The sequence below is a fragment of the Triturus cristatus genome, chromosome 8 (assembly GCF_964204655.1).
Source record: "Triturus cristatus chromosome 8, aTriCri1.1, whole genome shotgun sequence".
Lineage (NCBI taxonomy): Eukaryota > Metazoa > Chordata > Amphibia > Caudata > Salamandridae > Triturus > Triturus cristatus.
This window is the reverse complement of record NC_140591.1, coordinates 1,655,029,760-1,655,051,938: the sequence shown is the minus strand read 5'-3', so window position 1 is coordinate 1,655,051,938 and position 22,179 is coordinate 1,655,029,760. Positions and strand designations below refer to the sequence as shown.

Sequence of the window (22,179 nt, the reverse complement as noted above, 5' to 3'; positions counted from 1 at the left end):
GTGGAGCTAGTAGATAGTTCTCGTGTGTGCCCTCTGTTGGCTTGCTGTATGCCTGATTTTCTTGCAGAGGTGGCCACTTGCCTCAAGGGGTGTACATTCTTTTGTCTCTCTTTTCTGAGAATGTCAGCCAGGTTATCTTTACTGCGATGGTAGATGCAGTGGTGACATTCACCACAAAGTGGCGTGCAATGATCGCTTTCCTCATCAGAGCTTGTCACTGTTGTGTGGCTTCTTCTCTCAGGCCACTACACTTCCAGCTTTCCAGGGTAAATAAGTCTCTGGCTGCAGGCATTGGCAGTGGTGCTTGCGGTATAGTTTCTTTTTCTTTTAGTCTTCTCTGCTGAGGTATCCATTCTTTCTGCTCTTCAAACTGGCAGGCAGATTACAGGGTGTGTGTGTCACAGTACTCACCCACAGATCCTGTGCTGGGGGTAGTGTATGTGAATGCAGAAGTGCTCATTTTATATACTCTTTGTGCATCTATTTTACCTTTGCTTTACTTGAGGATTGTTGCATTCTTAGGCTTTACTATAGAGCTGCTCTTGGCATCACTGCACTCGTCAGCTCTCTAGGCTGGGGGAATCGTTTTGGCTTCTCATGGGGATCAGCCTTCTTGTGCTGTACTCAGAAATAACAGTCCTAGTTCCTTGCTGATTTCCTGCATCCGATGGGGCATTTTAGGTTTATAGATTCCCATCTGCGCTGTCATATCGACAGTCAGGCTTGTCAGGTGGGCTTCTCTGTAAAGATTCTGTCTCTTCTCCCCTACAACCTTTAGGAATGCCTAGGGAGGGTGTGTTGCTCTTTTGAATAGTACTTAGCTGTTGCGGCTTCAGCCTCACAGACAGTCTGCTCTGTAAACTAGTCTTGCTAATGTTGTAAACCACCGTTCCAGTGCAGCAGTGGCACTAGTCGGTCATCACCGGGCATGTGGTGATCTCAGCACCTATGCTTGCTGTTCCTCATCAATCAATCAATCAATCAATCAATCAATCAATCAATCAGTCAGAACATTTGTAAAGCGCACTACTCACCCGTGAGTGTCTCAAGCTGCTGGGGGAGTATGGGGCGAGGGGGGGGGGAGGGGTGCTGCTACTATTAGAATAGCCAGGTCTTGAGTAGCCTCCTGAAGATTAGTAGGTCCTGGTCTCCCGTAGGAGGATGGGGATGGTGTTTCAGTTTTTGGCGGCGAGGTGGGAGAACGATCGCCGCCGGTGATCGCTCATAGCCTCTGCCTCAAGTGAGGCGGTATCAGGAATGGAACTGTACTGGTGGGGCTGGCCTCCTCCCATTCCACTGTGTCTTCCCCAGTGCAGTGCCTTCTCTGCAGCACTTCATTAAAAAAAAATTATTTTGTGTGCAGCACTCTGTTGACTGCTTCAATGGCGCCCCAGTGCACTACAACGCTCAACCCCTGGAATGGCACCACTGCCACCACACCTCTCAGATGGAGGGTCTTGCTGCAGTTTGTTGCTGAAAGGGGAAGCCACTCTCCGTACTGTGGACAACAAACACTGTGACAGGGGCTTTGCAGGGCTGTTATACACTTGTCTTCATATCTGTCATGGTAGAAAAACTGCCGGTGTTCCATCACTGGTTCTCTGAAGAGCCTAGGCTGGTTGCAGTGCTAACACACGACTGCTAGGTGCCGCTGTGAACGCGCATTGCAGCCGCAGTCGAGATTGTTAAGGCAGCGGGGCCGACAGCATGAGGGAATGCAGGCTTCCCCAGCGGCAGGTAAGGACACACAAAGTTAGGCCTTCCACAAAATGCGTACTGTAGCTATTGATTTGTTTGGGACTTCGCTGAGCAGTCCCGCTATGAATCATGTGCAAGCAGTCTTCACCACTACGGGCGCTGGTTGCACACTCCAGATGCGAGTGCCTTACACCACTGGCTTAGGCCTTTCCTTCTTCTCCTGCTGATGGAGCGCTTCAGCGTGGTTGGGGTCTACACATTGCTGTGCATGCACACGCCTCAAGCGTCGAGGGGGTCAAGGGCACACTGTGTTGGCTGCGGTACTTCTTCCTTTTCACCGAGCCCTCCCTCCTGGGATCAGTCTGTATAGGGAAGGACAGCCCCGACGTGTAGTAGCTGTAAACAGTGTGGGCGCCTTATGCTGGTGGCAGCCCTTCATCCCCCTTTTCCCCCAGCACTCACTTCTTTTCGTGCCTGGCGGCTTATCATGGCAAGCAGGGGTTGCGGAGGTGTGGGCGTGAGGGCAGTCATGGGGGTCCTACCAGTAAACGCCATTGAACACGTTGGGTGACTACCCCTTGCCTTGTCCGGCCGCTGTCACAGTCACGATGGCAGTAGGTGTCAGGCGCCTCTCATTGTGGCTTTTTTCCCCTCTCATGAGGCAGTCCTGGCAGCAACAACACGCGGGTCAGATCCGCTTGTCCACAATGTGATGTGGGCCCGGGGCCCACATGCCAGGAAAATGATCACACAGACATGGGGCCCGATTCACAGAACTAACTTAAGACAAAATCCTAAACTTACTACCATTTTGGTATTCACAGAAGGCACTTACTCATTTTGGTATTCACAGAAGGCACTTACTCATTTCGGTATTCACAGAAGTTAGGAGTCCTAACTTTAGGACTCCTAAATGCCTTCTGTGAATACCGAAAGTCTTAAAATTAGGATTTTTCTCAGTTTAGTAGTAGTATAGTTAGGACTCCTAATTTTAGGACTCCTAAATGCCTTCTGTGAATACCGAAAGTCTTAAAATTAGGATTTTTCTCAATTTAGTAGTCCTAAGTTTAGGACTCCTAACTTTAGGATTCCTAAATGCCTTCTGTGAATACCAAAAGTCTTAAAATTAGGATTTGTCTCAGTTTAGTAGTAGTATAGTTAGGACTCCTAACTTTAGGACTCCTAAATGCCTTCTGTGAATACCAAAAGTCTTAAAATTAGGATTTTTCTCAATTTAGTAGTCCTAAATTTAGGACTCCTAACTTTAGGACTCCTAAATGCCTTCTGTGAATACCAAAAGTCTTAAAATTAGGATTTTTCTCAGTTTAGTAGTAGTATAGTTAGGACTCCTAACTTTAGGACTCCTAAATGCCTTCTGTGAATACCGAAAGTCTTAAAATTAGGATTTTTCTCAATTTAGTAGTCCTAAATTTAGACTTAGGACTACTAAATTGAGAAAAATACTAATTCTAAGAATTTCGGTATTCACAGAAGGCATTTAGGAGTCCTAAAGTTAGGACTCCTAACTTCTGTGAATACCGAAATCAGTAAGTGCCTTCTGTGAATACCAAAATGAGTAAGTGCCTTCTGTGAATACCAAAATGGTAGTAAGTTTAGGATTTTGTCTTAAATTAGTTCTGTGAATCGGGCCCATGATGTGTAGGCTACTGGAACTGGCCACAAGCACGTGCACTCAGGCTCTTTTATTGGCAGGGTCACATGACTGGTGATGCCTGTGTTGGATGGGTGTGGGGTGGGTGTATGGGCCAGCACTAGAGGGAATGGCTGGCAAAACACTAGACTGTGTCCAGCAGGACACAACAGGAATCAGTTGTTACACGAGGGAAAACTGTGTTTTTTATGGGTTGCAACAGGAATAGTAAACGGAAATGTGAGGCAATCTTGTGCTCTAGTGTGAGTACTGCTAGTTCTATGAGGGGAACCGGAATTTATCTGGCAGTCTGAAGAAACAAAAGAGATCATTAATTTACCTTTGTTTGGACTTCATGCCACAATAAACATACTCAAAAGCTCAACAATTGCACTTGTCCCTCTGATCTATCCCACCCATTCATTACAGTGATTCAAAGAACTTTTAATACATTTTCAGACTCGATGAAAATACAAAGCCCTAGGTGTCTTTAATCGTTCGTAGCTTTGTGATTCATTACATATGAATCACAAAGCTACGAACTTTTGAAGACACCTAAGTCCCCTCCCCCAGGGTCAGATTGGTAACGCAGGCACTCTGAAAATGGCGGAAGGGCTGGTATCTGAGTTCTAGCTGTGGGCTGCTTTTTTGGGCAGGCTGGGGGTTGTCTGTGCTGTTAGGATGCCGCCAGCTGCCCAGTGGGTGCCTGAGTGGCAGAGCAGAGGTATCACTCCCTTTCTCTCGCTGGGCCGGCCCATTAATGTATGCTGATTGAGCGGGGGTAGGGGGCCTGAGCAGGAGTGGTCTCACTTGCTTTAATGTGTGGCTCAGCAGTGTGAACTAATCTGTGCATTTTTTTTAAATCTAAGTGAAGTTAATAAAATATGCCCCCACCCCCTACTTCGCTGAAGCAGTGTTTTACGGAAAGGCAATACGCAAATGTGGGCCACTTTTTTTTGGTGTGCCCGGGCCAATTTTTGTCCCAATCCAACCCTGCCCTCCCCCCCACAGCTTGCAGTGACAGAATTACCTTCTTTCTTCATGGTTTGCTTTGAGATGAACCTTTCCAGTTCCATCCTCAGGGGGATCTCGCCTCCGTACCTTCCCTCTGTCCCATCGTCCACCAGGATGAAGTCAGAGTGGTTGTAATCTAGAGAGCAGAGGCCGCCTTGACTTTCCACATCCAAATGGTACTCAGCTGTGTCAGCCCCCTAAAAGGAAATACATTTAAAAATTAGTTCCTCTGATTGAGGGAAGTATGAAGATAGTTCAAGGAGCATATTTCAGAATTGCACCTGCACAGGGCCAGAAAGAGAACTTCAAGGAGAAATAAAAAGACCTGGGGTTTGGTATAAGAAATGTATATGATCTAGGAAAACTGTGAGATCAGTTTTTGGTGCCAGCAGAACTCAGGAGCAGTTAGGTAATTCTTCTAAGATATATTGACACGGACCCTCGAAATGCAGAAACAAAAGCTCGTGAAAGTACTACGGGGCATATTATCAAGCCAGGCAATAAAATTATCGCCGCTTTAGCGGCAGTTAGAACGGCGATAATGGACTTGATAATATGCCCTATGGATTTTCAATTGAAGCCCATGTTAGATGTCCTTCAAATCTAACATGGGCTTCTATTGGAATTCCCTGCGGCATATTATCAAGCCCATTATCGCCGTTTTAGCAGCAGTTTTTGCCACTAAAGCGGCGATAATTTTATCGCCTGGCTTGATAATATGCCCCTTAGTACCTCTTTAGCCTTACTTTCTGGGGATAGCAGGGTGCAGCAATCATGGCTCACGTTTGCAGGTTGAACTGGGGATAGAAAGTCAGGCTGGGCAAGTATCACTCGCAACGAATTAACGGAATAGTTTATTTTTATTCATTGTAACATAGAAAAACACAGATTAAAATCATACACATTTTGTAACATCTCAAAATATTTGAAAAAAATAGAATTTTACAAAGATAAAATACCAAACTTAAAAAAGAGGAAAGTACAATACACATACTTCAAAAAAGAAATACCTAAGCCAATAAACAACAATTTCTCATTTCATGAAACAAACATCCCTCTAGCCAACAGGTCGTAATCCTAAAACTTCCTCAAATGGACAGGAAAGCAGACAAGTGAATTTGATTAGGTCAATAAATTAAATTAAAAAACAATAGTCTGCGTTCACTTATGCCTTCCTTATTGACAGATGGTTGCAAACATTTGTAGCTGAAAATAATGTAATAACTACTATTTGTTTTTATGTATGATTGATTTGGTGGTAGGTCAGGTCAGAGAGGCAAAAAGGATCTTGAGGGAGCTGATATCTTACGCATGGAAAACACAGCCACCCTGCTAAGAAGCTCACCTTAAAGCTAACAGTAGCTCCAGCCATGTCTAGCTAAGGTTCCATGCCAAGGAAGAAACTTGATGTAAGCTCATGCAAAGGGGTGACATGCTTCTGCATCGTCCGGCTCTGATCTGACTACTGACCAATAATTTTTGGTAAATTCAGGAATGTCCTCTGGCAAGATCCTAGATGGAACAGACAAAGCATATGCAAACTCATACTTGTGTTACAATGTTTTTTACACAACTAGGCCAGGGATTAGGGCCAGGGGCAATGAAGAAATAGGAGCATGAGGTGACTCTGGCTTGCCATCTATAACAAACTAGTTTTAATGGTCTTGCATGACTGCTCAGCTGTCAACCAGACAATTTTCTGAAAATCATCATGAGAGGGGCTTTGGGCTCTGTACAGATTTTGGGAGCCATGTTTACAGGATTTGATTACGCCGTGTGTTAGACCTGGCGGTTTCGGGTTGGCTAAGGCTTGCGCCAAAGTCAGGCAGAAACCACCACTCTAGTCAGGGCAAGGAAGTTACACGCCAAAGATAACCCCTGCTCACCCCCTTGGTAGCTTGGCACGAGCAGTCAGGCTCATCTCTGAGGCGATGTGTAAAGCGTTTGCGCGCGCACCCAGCAACAACACCCAAGGCCCACCACAAAGGAAACTCCACACAAGGTATTCTATAAAAATAACCTTTGTATTATACACAACACATTAGATAAAAATACACACTTTACAATGTGCCAACAGGCACGGGCAGAATTTACAAGGGATTATGTACAAGACAGGGTCACCTGGACCACTGTCAGGAATCGGCACTTTTAGATATTTAGCACATAAATATATAAAATCACTGTAGCACAAAAATAATATGTATAGCACACAACCAGTACTCACTGGTATCGGGGAAGTACCACCTACGTAACCCTAACTACTTTAGGAGACTGTTACGCAGGGAACTAGAACCTCACTAGCACCACCTGTACTAGGAGAAAGCAACAACCACCTACGTATTACAATACCTGTAGGGGTAATAGAACGTTACACATGATGCATCACATTCAGAGGTGTATGGAAGGAAAACACATGATGCCTAAAAACATTCAGAGGTGTAAAAGCAAGGGCACATGATGCATCAACACACATTCAGAGGTGCAAGTAAGGAACACACATGATGCATAAAACATTCAGAGGTGTAAAAAGCAATGGCACATGATGCATCAACACACATTCAGAGGTGCAAGTAGGAACACAATTGCGCAAAACTCCTATGCCACCACCTGTGGCAGTCCCTGGGCCAACTGGCCTGGAAGGGGCTAGGACGCCCTGCGTTCAACAAAGTCAGGCTGCGCCAGCTGCGCAGACTAGAACAAGAATGGTCCCCCACCTAAACGTGGCAGCTGCCCACTAAGTGCTGGGCAGCTGGAAAACGAACTTCAGGCACTCTGCGTGCCTCTGGAGCCCTCTCTGGGCTCTGACCATCAAAGATGTGCCCTCTAGAGCCCTCGTGGCTCTGCACAACGTTGGAGCCTCACTGGGCTCAAACAACAATGCCCCCGAGGTCGGAGCGTTCACTGCGCTCTTCGTTGGAGTCCCTCTCAGGGACTCGAGTCACCACAATGCCTCCGTTCGTTGGAGTCCCACACGGGGGACTCTTTACACGCAATGCCCCCCTAGAGCCTCACGGGGCTCGAGAAATGCTGTGGCCACCTTGTGGAGCCTCACGGGGCTCGATCAGTGCCCCCGCACCCCCAGCACATGCGCGGAGTCCCCCAGCCCTTCTCAACACTCACCGGGCTGCTCGGGGACTCCCGCGTCGTCTTCTCTTTCCCGGGTCCTGGCCGAAGGGAGGACTCCGAGGATTCCTCGTCCCGCGGAGGGGCAGGCACCGACAATGTGCCTCGCGCCCCCTCCGCACCAGCTCCGGCCGCACCTCTCCTCTCTCGGGTCCAGCGCGGGGTAGGCTCCCGCCTGGATCTTCACTGCACAGGAGCGCGGGGTAGGCTCCCGTCCGCTTCCTGCTTCCGTCTCGGGTCGCGCCCCCAGGCCTGCCTGACTTCCGGCTGAAGCCCGGCCGCGGCGGTGAATTCCCTGGCAAATGAGAGGGGTAGGCTCCCTCGCCAGCGAGCACAACGGCGGGGTGGGCACCCGCCGAACTTGGCAGACACCGTCAGGATCGCGGGGTGGGCACCCGCTATCAGACCCTAAGCGCTCACAGCGCCATAGAGCAAAACAGCGCTCCCAGCGCTATAGACAAAGGAAGGTCCAGCAAAACAGCGCGCCCAGCGCTAGGAAGTCCAAAAAGCGCTCCCAGGCGCTACAAGCAGGGTTCAGCAACAAAAAAGGTCCTCCAGAGAGCAGGGGGCAAAGGCTGGGCCCAGAGCCAGCTCACAGGGCCCTCCAGCAGGGAGGCAGTCCCCAGTGGCGGTCTCTCCTGGCGCCCAGCAGCAGCAGGCCCCCCCTCAAGTGGATCCTGCAAGAGAACAACTTCTGTGGGGACACAGCCCCATTTTTATACAGTCAAATCCTTTGTCTAAGGTGCAGGGAAGGGGCGAACCAGTTCCAACAGGTTCCTGAGCACTTTGTTTTGCTCAGCCCCTCTCCCTATTCACTGGCAGGGCTAGGGTCATTAGACGCACCACAGGGGCCGGCGCCAGCATTGTGTGGGGGAATCCCTGTCCTATTCAGGACCCAGGTACACTCCTCCCCAGCCATCAACATGCTAACTCCCCATTCACCACTGGGTGACTCCTCCTGGCTCTGGGGAATTCCCTAGTCCGTCACCTGACCTCACCAGCCAATCGCCGGACAAGCCACACATTTCAGACTGCACACTGAAGTGCCCACTTCTAGAAGTGGCACTTCCACACCAGGTACATGCACGCTGCACACATCAACGCGCAGCATTCACTCCCACGAGTCCGCACATACCAAACACGGGCCTGCACACCCCACGCATCAGGAACTACCGGGACACATACATTCCCCCATGCATTCCTATGGGAGGGCAGGCCAACCTCACAACACGCACGCACTTTACCCTGGGACACAGCGGTAAAGTGCGCAGAAGTCACTAAAATCACTAAACCAAGTCACAATATTAAGCAAAAAGTTTCGGGGTGAACCGGCCAGAAGGGCCAAGTCCAACACAACCCCCTTCCAGCCAAAACGCAGGGTAGACCAATCACCACCGTGATGGACTTCCCTGCTTGGGGCGATAGAACACGGACGCGGGCCCGCCACTGCCGGGACACCCTCCTGTTCTACGCCACGGTGAACCCATGTGGTTTCTTCTCAAACCATTCTATGGACCAGCTGGGCTACCCCACTGGTACTCCCAAGCTGTCCGCGGCCAAGACCAGGCCCTAGGCCACCCAGGTGCCACTGGTCCTTGCCTAACCACAGAGTGGGGGGTAGTAACCCCTGGCACATAGCAGCCATTCTCCACTCTACCCCTCATCAGGGCAGTTCTAAACTGCCACTGATCTTCCAGCCTAGGGTCTGTACCCTCAGGCTGACCAAAAGTCACGGGCGAGGCTCGCCTCCCCCTACCTCTTCTCCTAGGGTTCCGTCCTCTCCTCCTCTGAGAGGCACCCTCGCAACATAACTCACCAACCAGTTCAGGACACTTCCCTGGGAACTGGTCTACCAACCTAGGGTTTAACCCCTCAGGTTGCACCGGGGTCAGAGGTGGGCTCTCCCACCCTCTGCACCCCCTTCCAGAGTCCTGCTCCCTACCAACTGGGGCGGTCCCTCTGGAAGACGAACCGGTCAGGACACTGGTTACAGTAGTCAGACCCTTCAGGTCAGGCCGCTCCTGAACCTGGCCTCCCAACCTCTGGTCTAAAACCTTCAGTGGAATAATTGCCTGGCACTCCAGGACTTCTGGGGACTTACACACCATCCCCCCGAGAGTAACATATGCCCCATATGTTGCATGACCGTCTGCCTGGCGCAGATCTCCCGTCCCCTGTCCACCTGACAGTGCGCGAAGATCCCCCAGGCCAGACGTGTAGTCGCCATGGTCACTTCTAGGAGACTCAGCCCTACCGGCTGGTCCCTGACCCACTGGCTCCTCCACCGGGGAACACAGCCCCATGCCACTCCTCTCGCTGGACTTCTGTACCCTCCCTACTGGAGCGGTACTGCCAGACACTATAACCACAGGAGCCCTGTTTACAGGCGCTCCCGGTCCTCTACTCACTAGGTGACCCTCCTCAAATGGGCTAACAGGACAGCCTAGGTCCCCAACTTGGTGTTCCCTCCTGAAACCACCCAAGTCCTGAGGCAGGGTTTCGTACGTCTGGGGACCCTCGGTCACCCACTTACTCCCGCTCCACTGAGCCAGGCCGTAAGGTCCTACACCCTCCTCGCTATCCTGGGACCTAGCTGGGCTACATGGAGCCTCTTCCACCACGCTGGGCTGGAAGATACCTGAACCACTACTTGAGTCACTCCCTAATGACTCCAGAGAACCTCTAGCGCTTTCCCAGCGCTCCGCTTCCTCTGCCAGCGCCCAAGGACAAAAGTAGTCATACCTCACCAGGTGCTGGCGCAACCCTGGAGAACAACTCCTGAGCATCTGCTCTTTGACAATCATTTTGAGCACTATATCCAAATCCTCTTCCGTGTTGACCTCCAGCCAGTCCCACAGTGCCTCATGACAGTCATCCACAAACAACCCCCACGGCTGGTGAGACGGTTTCCTACTGCCCCTGAACTTCAACCTATACTCCTCCTCTTGGGAAACAGGTACCAGACTGGGGAAACTGGGAGTGGGACTTGTCGCACGGGACTCTATTTCGCTGCCACCACTGGACTCAACCCTCCCTGGGGAGCCCAGAAAACTACGACTGCGCGCAGGCGATAATCTACTCTCCAGCACTGATTTCTCCCTGGCGAAGGCCCTCTCAGCCTCCGCCATCCTCTCCTGCGCTAAGACCCTCTCGGTCTCCAGCTTTTTCTCTGCCATCGTCAGCTGCGCCATCCCCCAGGCATGCTCTAACCTGAGCTTCTCCATGGCCAGCTGATGCTCCCTCTCTTCCCTCCTATCCACCCACTCCTCTGGGGACAGGGAAAGGGATGGGGTGCTGCTCCTGACACTGGACCCAGCAAGGGACTCCCTATCTATGGGGTCTCCACTCTCTACTGACGTCCCTGTCAGGTAACCTTCCTCCTCCTCAGATTCCTCAGGGCTCCCCTCAGACCCACCACCCTCTCGGCGTGCGGCCCGGGCCCTATCTTCCTCGCTGCGCTCTCGCTCCCACTCAACCTTTTGCCAAGTGATCAGGTTGTCCCTCAGTTTGGACTGGGTATCTAACTCACCCACCTCTATGTCCCTCTCCTCACAGAACCTTACCAGCTCCAACCTACTGTACCTAAACAGACCACAGAAGTTAAAAGCAGGCTCCATTTTGGCGGACGTTCCTGAGAAGAGTTCAACACAAGGAACCTGGGGGTCGGAGCTACACAGGAGTACACAATTCACAAAAGGTTTCAGTGAGCTCTCTATCCTGGAGAACTCACACTCACTGTCTAATGCCCCACACACCATCCACACACAACCCTCCCCTCGGACTGGTAAGGCAGTTTCTACCACCCCTGATCCCTCAACCTGACCACCACGTGACACAGGTACCAACTCTGGGCGCAGGGCGGGGGACAAATGTACTGGACACAATTACACAATGATACCTTCAGGAGAAGAAAAAAAAAAGGAACTTCAAAACAATAATCCCTAAAATGTGATTTATCTAATGCAGAGTTTTGTGGTGTAGCCAGTCGCTGCTGCGGTACAGCGCAAACGCAAGTCCAAATCCCACCGCTGATCACCAATGTTAGACCTGGCGGTTTCGGGTTGGCTAAGGCTTGCGCCAAAGTCAGGCAGAAACCACCACTCTAGTCAGGGCAAGGAAGTTACACGCCAAAGATAACCCCTGCTCACCCCCTTGGTAGCTTGGCACGAGCAGTCAGGCTCATCTCTGAGGCGATGTGTAAAGCGTTTGCGCGCGCACCCAGCAACAACACCCAAGGCCCACCACAAAGGAAACTCCACACAAGGTATTCTATAAAAATAACCTTTGTATTATACACAACACATTAGATAAAAATACACACTTTACAATGTGCCAACAGGCACGGGCAGAATTTACAAGGGATTATGTACAAGACAGGGCCACCTGGACCACTGTCAGGAATCGGCACTTTTAGATATTTAGCACATAAATATATAAAATCACTGTAGCACAAAAATAATATGTATAGCACACAACCAGTACTCACTGGTATCGGGGAAGTACCACCTACGTAACCCTAACTACTTTAGGAGACTGTTACGCAGGGAACTAGAACCTCACTAGCACCACCTGTACTAGGAGAAAGCAACAACCACCTACGTATTACAATACCTGTAGGGGTAATAGAACGTTACACATGATGCATCACATTCAGAGGTGTATGGAAGGAAAACACATGATGCCTAAAAACATTCAGAGGTGTAAAAGCAAGGGCACATGATGCATCAACACACATTCAGAGGTGCAAGTAAGGAACACACATGATGCATAAAACATTCAGAGGTGTAAAAAGCAATGGCACATGATGCATCAACACACATTCAGAGGTGCAAGTAGGAACACAATTGCGCAAAACTCCTATGCCACCACCTGTGGCAGTCCCTGGGCCAACTGGCCTGGAAGGGGCTAGGACGCCCTGCGTTCAACAAAGTCAGGCTGCGCCAGCTGCGCAGACTAGAACAAGAATGGTCCCCCACCTAAACGTGGCAGCTGCCCACTAAGTGCTGGGCAGCTGGAAAACGAACTTCAGGCACTCTGCGTGCCTCTGGAGCCCTCTCTGGGCTCTGACCATCAAAGATGTGCCCTCTAGAGCCCTCGTGGCTCTGCACAACGTTGGAGCCTCACTGGGCTCAAACAACAATGCCCCCGAGGTCGGAGCGTTCACTGCGCTCTTCGTTGGAGTCCCTCTCAGGGACTCGAGTCACCACAATGCCTCCGTTCGTTGGAGTCCCACACGGGGGACTCTTTACACGCAATGCCCCCCTAGAGCCTCACGGGGCTCGAGAAATGCTGTGGCCACCTTGTGGAGCCTCACGGGGCTCGATCAGTGCCCCCGCACCCCCAGCACATGCGCGGAGTCCCCCAGCCCTTCTCAACACTCACCGGGCTGCTCGGGGACTCCCGCGTCGTCTTCTCTTTCCCGGGTCCTGGCCGAAGGGAGGACTCCGAGGATTCCTCGTCCCGCGGAGGGGCAGGCACCGACAATGTGCCTCGCGCCCCCTCCGCACCAGCTCCGGCCGCACCTCTCCTCTCTCGGGTCCAGCGCGGGGTAGGCTCCCGCCTGGATCTTCACTGCACAGGAGCGCGGGGTAGGCTCCCGTCCGCTTCCTGCTTCCGTCTCGGGTCCCGCCCCCAGGCCTGCCTGACTTCCGGCTGAAGCCCGGCCGCGGCGGTGAATTCCCTGGCAAATGAGAGGGGTAGGCTCCCTCGCCAGCGAGCACAACGGCGGGGTGGGCACCCGCCGAACTTGGCAGACACCGTCAGGATCGCGGGGTGGGCACCCGCTATCAGACCCTAAGCGCTCACAGCGCCATAGAGCAAAACAGCGCTCCCAGCGCTATAGACAAAGGAAGGTCCAGCAAAACAGCGCGCCCAGCGCTAGGAAGTCCAAAAAGCGCTCCCAGGCGCTACAAGCAGGGTTCAGCAACAAAAAAGGTCCTCCAGAGAGCAGGGGGCAAAGGCTGGGCCCAGAGCCAGCTCACAGGGCCCTCCAGCAGGGAGGCAGTCCCCAGTGGCGGTCTCTCCTGGCGCCCAGCAGCAGCAGGCCCCCCCTCAAGTGGATCCTGCAAGAGAACAACTTCTGTGGGGACACAGCCCCATTTTTATACAGTCAAATCCTTTGTCTAAGGTGCAGGGAAGGGGCGAACCAGTTCCAACAGGTTCCTGAGCACTTTGTTTTGCTCAGCCCCTCTCCCTATTCACTGGCAGGGCTAGGGTCATTAGACGCACCACAGGGGCCGGCGCCAGCATTGTGTGGGGGAATCCCTGTCCTATTCAGGACCCAGGTACACTCCTCCCCAGCCATCAACATGCTAACTCCCCATTCACCACTGGGTGACTCCTCCTGGCTCTGGGGAATTCCCTAGTCCGTCACCTGACCTCACCAGCCAATCGCCGGACAAGCCACACATTTCAGACTGCACACTGAAGTGCCCACTTCTAGAAGTGGCACTTCCACACCAGGTACATGCACGCTGCACACATCAACGCGCAGCATTCACTCCCACGAGTCCGCACATACCAAACACGGGCCTGCACACCCCACGCATCAGGAACTACCGGGACACATACATTCCCCCATGCATTCCTATGGGAGGGCAGGCCAACCTCACAACACGCACGCACTTTACCCTGGGACACAGCGGTAAAGTGCGCAGAAGTCACTAAAATCACTAAACCAAGTCACAATATTAAGCAAAAAGTTTCGGGGTGAACCGGCCAGAAGGGCCAAGTCCAACACCGTGGTTGTGTGCTTGTTCGCAGAGTGCTTGCATTGCACTTCTATTAGCTGTGGGAGAGTTTCCCTGTGGCTAACACAACCAATGCCTTAAAATTTGATAACGCAGCAGCATACATTGGGGTGAAGCCTCCAGCATGCTGGAATATCATTGGATAAAAGGGTGTTACCCTACCCATGTTGCGTGATCCAGCAGTATCATACCCAGAAAAAGCATGTGGCCTGATGTCAATGTCATGACGTAGTGGCAATCTAATGATAAAGAGTCAGCTTGCAACGTAGGTAGTGGACGTTTTGGTTTCTCTCCAACACAATCATCTTGGGTCTTTAAGATCTTCCAAGTGGTGCTCCTCCAGTCTTGGACCATTGCTGAAGATGCCCAGAATACCCAAATAAATAACATGGAATTTACAACATTTTCTGCCAAAATGACAAAGAGGAAACCAGGGCCTACCTTGCTTGCCGATTAGCTACAAGTGCATTAATGGTCGGCCTGACTTCGCGATACCTTCCGCTACGTTCTTCTCTGCAGAAGCAAATCCTGTTTAGCATATCCCCTGTGGAAAGCGGAATGGCCACTTGGAGCACTCGTCAGATACTGCCTGAAGCCTTTATCCCACTTGAAATTTTTGACTTCCCCGAAAAAAAAGCCTTACGCCCTCGTTTACAAGAGCCCTCAGCCACCGGAGGCTACCCTTTTTATGATGATCCGGTGGCACAGACCTCTCAATCATATCTTTAAGTCAATACAAAACCACCCTGAATGGCTTTGCATGTCCCCAAAGATATGGAGTAAGACGAGTCAGCGCAAAGCGCTGCCATGCCTTATCCTACATCAAGGAGGCATTTCATGGGCATTGCTTTGGGTTTTCCCACTGAACACCCATGGATTTTGACACTAGCCCTGATTAAAAACATCACATAAACCTGGGGCTGGCCAAAAACGTATGCCTCCCTAGAGCAGGCGTAACAAGGAGAAACGTTTACATTTCTCTTTGTTCTTTCCTCTTTCCTCGTGTGTTGTCTTCTGCAGCACACATAGAATGAGGAGAACGCCACTCACGATCGTTTTCATGCAGGAAGGCGCACCTTCTCTTTCAAAATGTGTTCTACAGTAATCACAGATCGAGCCCAATTCACTTAGCATATCCAAACCAGGCTCCATTGCAGTTGCCAATAACTATTTTAATTTGCCATGGTCCTGTGCAGCTGGATGTCTGTGGTTCGCACTATTTTTCACTTAAAAAATAATAACTTCGGCTCTACTGATTGGATTTTTTTTCAATTTTGGTGTCAAATGACATTACATTTTACTGTATTTTTCAAAATTAGTGTGGGATTTTTCTTGGGCCATGTCTACACTTTATTACTGTTTAAGCACTGTATAGATACTTTACACATTGTCTCAAAGTTAAGCCTGACCTCTTAGGTGCTAGCTACATAAGGGTTAAGCATGAGTAATTTAGTGAGTTTTGTTGTTCACACTGACAAGGATTGTGGCATCTGCTTGGGAAGGGCTCACACCACCCTAAATCAACAATCTGATTCTCATAGTTTTCTACTGAAAAAACTTTAGGAAACATCCAGCTGAAAGTAAAATATTGACTTGGGTATTTTTCACAATGCCCTGGCCTGGCTTGACAGTGCAGCAGTCGCCAGACCTTATAGGAGCCACTTGAGCCTAGAATGCAGAGGAAAAGTTAGAATTCTATGAAATAGGGCAACCCAATCTTTCCCCAAAGAACTGGGCACAGTAATCAACACGCAAAGATGTTCCTAGAGTAATCGTTTACTATAGTATAGTATATTAACATAGACGTATTGTTATTGGTAAAAATATATTTTATATATTTTTCACATACATTCTACAGAATTGTAAAACAAAAATGAGCAACATAAATACATCATTATAACAACTCTGCCGCCGCCCCACAATCTCTCGTATCTACCAAGCTACATTCTTTACAGGGATGCAGAGAAGCGCAAAATCCTCTGAAAAATACTGGTACATGAATCCAAAGTCCCCTTAGTGCAAATCCTTATTTTTCCTCTAGTTTAGAAGGGACTGATGCACCATAAGATGTACACAATGGTCTTGGAGAGGATAGACTGTCGATGTTTCGATCTCAGGTGGCACAAAAGGTCCGCAAGACCATCATCAGGACTCAGTGTTGAGATGGAACCAATCCTATAAATACTGACATAAGAAGCTAAAGAAATGCCAAACCAGAACAATATGCCAAGGAACTCTATGCATCGCTTGTCCACACTCCAAACACCTTGGTGTTACTCCACCAGTAAACTCACACAACATCGCTATGGCCAATAAAGCTTGAAGGACACAGAACCATACATATACACCATGAAGTGGGGTGTCAAATACGTGCGGCGTCTGAACAAAAAAATCAATGGAAAACCAAAACCATATGATTACCTTGCCGTTAAATCATTCACTCATAAAGGCTCAGGTGATACCATGAGTGTACCCGTTAAAAGACAATAACACATTTGCTTTTTAGAATCTCATAGTTGTCATGTAGTTCCTAAAAGTACTTATGATCTGCACGTTTGTTGGACAACATAAACTAAGGGATTGGTGTCAAGACTGATTCCAAATACCCTAGTTCACAGTGGCACCATAAGCCTCCCTAGTCCTTACCATGGAGCTAATAGTTTCTGGCAACCACTATACATGACAACCCTGACGTCTCAGGGATCGTGGAAACAGTACAGTACTTTTCACTCAGTCAATCATGCTCACTTGTGCTGAGAAAGATACGCAGAATAAACAATGGAGCTTTTCAATAAGGATTTATTTTCAACTAGCATCACTCTAGTTTAAAACATATGTACTACAGCAATCATTAGACAGAAGCAAATGTATAAGATTACAAGCAACAAAAGAGTAAATAGTAGATGGATTTCTACCATGGCCCTAATGTAATGAATATATGAAGGCATATATAAAACAATAATCTTGCCATACTCCTACTAATGCGGACCCTATCTAAATGTACCTAAACGTACCTGAAATGTATATAGATGTGGAACATGTATGTGGTTGTACGAAGCCAAGAATCTCCTAGGAAAAAGCAACCCCTATTACCTGGTGGGTGAGGATGAAGGACCCAGTCTTGGTCTTGAGTAGGACACCCCGCAAGGGATGTCAAACAGCTGCGTGTTGATGATTCACCATGCAGGACCCAGTGTCCGCTTGGAAGTGTCTCCTCTGTATGCCCAGTGATGGTGTTGTTTTTTTATACCAAAAAGGTGCCCACAGGGGTTCTACCTCAATTGATATGTTATGGTTGCAATTATACAAATGGACCTGAATCAATAATTGCAACTGTGCACCTCAGGCCTGTTGTCCAAGGATGACAATGGAGGTGACTTTGGTACAGAGTTATTAGACAGAGCTTGCAGGGGATTAAGATACGATACTAAGAATATTCATGCATTACAAATGAGGGAGGTTTTCAGAGATAGCCACACAACATTTATTCAACTCATAACTAGGCAAAAGGTCAGCACCAAACCCGTTATAAAGAAAGGTAGGACGAATGTAGGTGAAGGGTTGCCATAGTACTGAAGACTAATTTATGAAGTATAACATAGTGTTGTAACAACCTCAAGTCATGCCAGTCCGAAGCAAACGCTCAGTCTCTTACTCAAAAAACAGCTTGGAAAATGGGTATAAATACACATGGAAAGTAACCAGGCAATACTGCTTAGAAAGCCCGATAGGTTTTGAATATGAAACTTACTTCAACTCCGGTACGGGCCATGTCGGCAAATGCTGCGATTACTTCCTGGTAATGGCATTACTCTGAGTCCTTCTCTCGCCCTGCTGAATCACAAGCATAAACGTCCCTCCCCCTCCATACTTCCTGTTCCGTACCAAGCCCAAACACCACTCAGTTGGAATGGCCGACAGTGCAGGAGGGAGGACCTGATTCAGCGCGGTGAGAGAAGGACTCCGATTAATGCCATTACCGGTAAGTAATCGCAGCATTACCTCTTCATCCCTCTTGCCATGCTGAATAATTGAGATGTACCAAAGCATCAACAAGGACCAGGCCAATTGCACAGAAAACACAACCCAATGCCAAGCCATAGGCAAAACCAAAGACAAGACAGAATCCTGCACAGCGGACACCACACCGCACCAGCTGGAAGGAAACCCCCAAAGAGGAGAGCCAAAAGGAGAACAAGCGACACCCCAAAAAGCAACCAATAGGGTTTGTTGCGGGGATTCTGCACATACACAGAACTGTGCACAGAGAACCAGGACCTCAGTGAACTGTGGTGTACCAAAAAACTCACCTCAGCACCCAGAACCCCTAACCGACTAGCATCAGTGTCTCATTAGCTCTTCGTCCTATAGCAAAGGTACCAATTATTAGACAACCCAGAACATGCGACTTAGGTCACTCTCAGGAATGGTGGGAATCAAGAACACTCTTTTGTTTGTCATTCTCATACCAGTCCACAACATAAGTATACAGAGACACTGGAAACGTTAAAATGTTTATTTTAACAACGTGCTCTAAGATGCAGTATCTTTGCTAACATAAGTAGGCTTATGAGTAAAAATAATACCAACAGCATTGTTACAATTCCATAAAATACAAAAGGAGAAAACATATTATAATGCAGATGGAACCAGGACCTATAGTGCCTTGTATACCACCCTCCCTAGCTAGGAACTATGTTTTATAATAATAAAAGGTCTCTTAGGCTTGAATGGGGAACCCCATACCTCCAAGATCAGTAGAAGCAAATCACATCAGGATCAGCAAACACACTCTCTCTCTCTGGAAAAGGATTTTCTCCAAGTGCCTTAATTCTGCAAGCAGTGTCATATTAAAGGCACTAGAATTTCAGTAAATTGCAGCTGCGTGTATGTTGTGTTTAGCGCGTGAGTCGATCAGCCAGAATAACAGTTTATATAACCTTGGAGGCTTCTGCACACACAGAGGTTGCGGTGTAAGTATAGAGATGTTGAAAACAAGCTGTTCCCATGTCAAGCAAATGCAAGCAATCTAACTTACAATAACAGTTATATGCAGTAATGTGTGCAAAAGCGGCAAAATGGCGTTCAAACGTCTAAGATGCCTAAGCTAACATAGCAATGTGTGCACAGAAGGCCCTGCCCTCACTACAGGTGCCAGCAAGAAGCAGAGGAGAACGAAAGAAGGAGACCCACCAGCACAAGTCTGGATCCAACCAACGGACAAACCGGCCACAAACACCACCAGCTGGCAGAAAGAAAAAGCAGAGCAGCCAAAACAGCCGACCCATGAGAAAAAACAACCAAAACAGCACCAGCAATCTTCTCAGACAGGACCCACAAGGACAAGACTGGGGAGATCACCTACCACCACAAGGGACCTGGACACCAGAAAGGCCCTGCCTGAAGGAAACCAGCACCTGAGGCAGAGAAACCAAACAACGGAAGCCCAGGCAACGAAGCCCACCAGACCAGGACAAGGCAGAAACCTCTGCCCAAGCCGCACAAGGAACAGGGCAGGGGAGCAGAAGACTCCGGGGCCCAACAGCTGCTTAAACTGCTGAAGGAACTAACTCCAAAGCAACAGGCAGCAGTAACGCCAACAACCAGCCACAACCTCAGAGACCAGGACACAGGCGATAAGGCTGGACCAGAAATTGGCAACACAGGACCCCACAGGGAACGGAAAACGCATTAGCTGAAAAGATGCCAGGAGGGCCGTACTGGAGAGGCCAAGCCAACCCAGGCCTGAGGAGGGTAGTCCCCCACGCGGCAGACAGGGGAACAAACAGCCGCAGACCACCAACCCCAAAGGAAACTGAAAACGGCCAGCTAGAGCCGGCCAGCCAGCAGAGCAGAAGAGGAAGTCACACACAACCCCAACAAGAACAGAAGACACAGCCGCCAGGGAAACAAAAGCTGAGACAATTGGATGGGGACAACCGACACACAGGCTCCCCTGGCACAGCCAGAAGCAACAACCACGCCCCAAGAAGGAAGCAAGCAACACCCCACAAGAGGCAGACCAGGCACAAAAACCAGAGGCCAGAATGCAGACCGACAGACCACAAACCACAGGGAAGCCACTGGAACCGAAGGCAAAGAGCACCCGGAAGAACATGGCGCAGCCAACATGTGGACCCAGGAAAGACAGACGGCACCCCGTCAACCAGAAAACACAGGGGAAAGGGAAGACAGACACTGATGGTCCAAAAAAGGACCCTGGCAGGAGCCCAGCAGCCCCTGGATACACCCAGAAAATTCACCGTTTTCTTACCCACGATGCCTTGATCCAAGCCATGATTTTCACGGTACTATCTCATCTAGACTACTCTAACTCGGTCTACTTAGGAATGCCCCAATATCTGCTTAGGCGACTTCAGCTGGTCCAAAACCAGGCAGCTCGACTGATTTACCATCAACCTAAATGGCAACCTGCTTCCCCATTGATGAGGAAACTACACTGGCTTCCTGTATCACAGCGATGTGTGTTTAATACCGGCTGCCTTATTTTTAAGGCCTTGCATGGTACCAGCCCGGAGTAATCAATAATCTTATACTCAGGTACTCTCCTACACGTTATCTAAGGTCCGTCCACCTTTCTCTTCTCACTATTCCGAACTTCAAGAGAGTACGCCTTGGAGGTCGCAGATTTGCCACTCTTGCCCCCAAACTGTGGAACTCCTTCCCTCTTGAAATTCGATCTTGTACTGACCTTCTCATGTTTAGGAAACTCCTGATAACCTGGCTGTTTACTCAGGGTTAGCTTTTTGCCTCTCTGTCAATCTGGTCTCTAGCGCCATGAAGCCAATCGGCGTGCGTGCGCTTTATAAATTCTCACTAACATTAACATTAACCCACTGCCACAGCCCCCCGGAAGCAGAGAACAGGGGAAGGTCAGAAACGCAAACAAAGGATCAGCACAAAACGGGGCCCGGAAGACACCACAGCAGACCAGCAGCCCAGAGACCCCGAAAGCTAGCCACCAACACAGGGCCACACGGGGAATCAGAAAGAGAAGCACCAACCCCACCAGGCCACGGGAACAGCCACAGCGCAGAGGCACCGCAACACAGAGCAAGTAGCACCAACCGCGGAAATAGGTAGCCCTAGCCCAGGAAAGGCAGCCCAAAAGCAAGCCCAAAGGACAAGTCAACCAGCCAGGGCGACACAGGGTAGGAGAAAAAACAGACTGAGCAGTGCACTCCCGAGGATGGGGGCAAGGGACCAAAACTGGAGGGGCAGACAGCACAGCTGGCCACCAAGAACCCCAAGCCACAGCCAGGGAGAACACAAGCAGACAAACCCGCAAGGACAGCCGGGAAGCCACCAACCAGCCGAGGAACAGCAGAGACAACAGAGTGGAATGCGACATCAGGTGCAACAGAACCCTCAAAGGTCTGAAACAGACCAAGCGAGCAGGAGGAGACCCAGCAGAAGTAAGGCCAGACCCCAACCTCACCAGAAGAAGGGGCACAAGGAACAAAGAAGCCTGAAGGCCCTAACTGGCACAGACAGAGCAAAACAATGCCCCATGTCAGCCACAAAGGGAAGGCCGAGAAGCAGGATCGAAAGGCAACAAAAAGGCAGCCGCCAAACAAGGCACTCCATGAAACACACGGACCCGAGCAACCTGAGGGATGCGTTGCACCCCAGACCAGAATGAGGAGACAAGAGGAGAAATGCATAAGCACAAGCCCACGGCACAGGCAACAGGCAGACGCGCAACGAACCAGACATGCTACCCAACAGACAGACCCCGCACCCATGGGGGCCACAAGGGTGACCAGATAGGGACAGGGCCCAGAAGGACAACCAGGCTCCTGAGAGACATCAGACAGAAAGACAGAAACACAAGGAAGTGGCACAAATGGGAACAAAAGCTTCACAGGAGAGGCCCAAGTGCAAACCCATTGCACAGCAAACAGGAGCCAGGCCAAAGAAGCG

The 22,179-nt window shown here is 49.8% G+C and overlaps 1 protein-coding gene across 1 annotated transcript in view; it reads right to left on the bottom strand.

Moving 5' to 3' along the window:
• LOC146808497 (transient receptor potential cation channel subfamily M member 2-like) overlaps positions 1-22,179 on the bottom strand; it is a 1,333,691-nt gene that overhangs the window by 996,551 nt on the left and 314,961 nt on the right. The window contains exon 6 of the mRNA XM_085623962.1: positions 4,380-4,560. Within this exon, the coding sequence (XP_085480088.1) occupies positions 4,380-4,560 (181 nt within the window). The remainder of the gene's footprint in view (positions 1-4,379; positions 4,561-22,179) is intronic.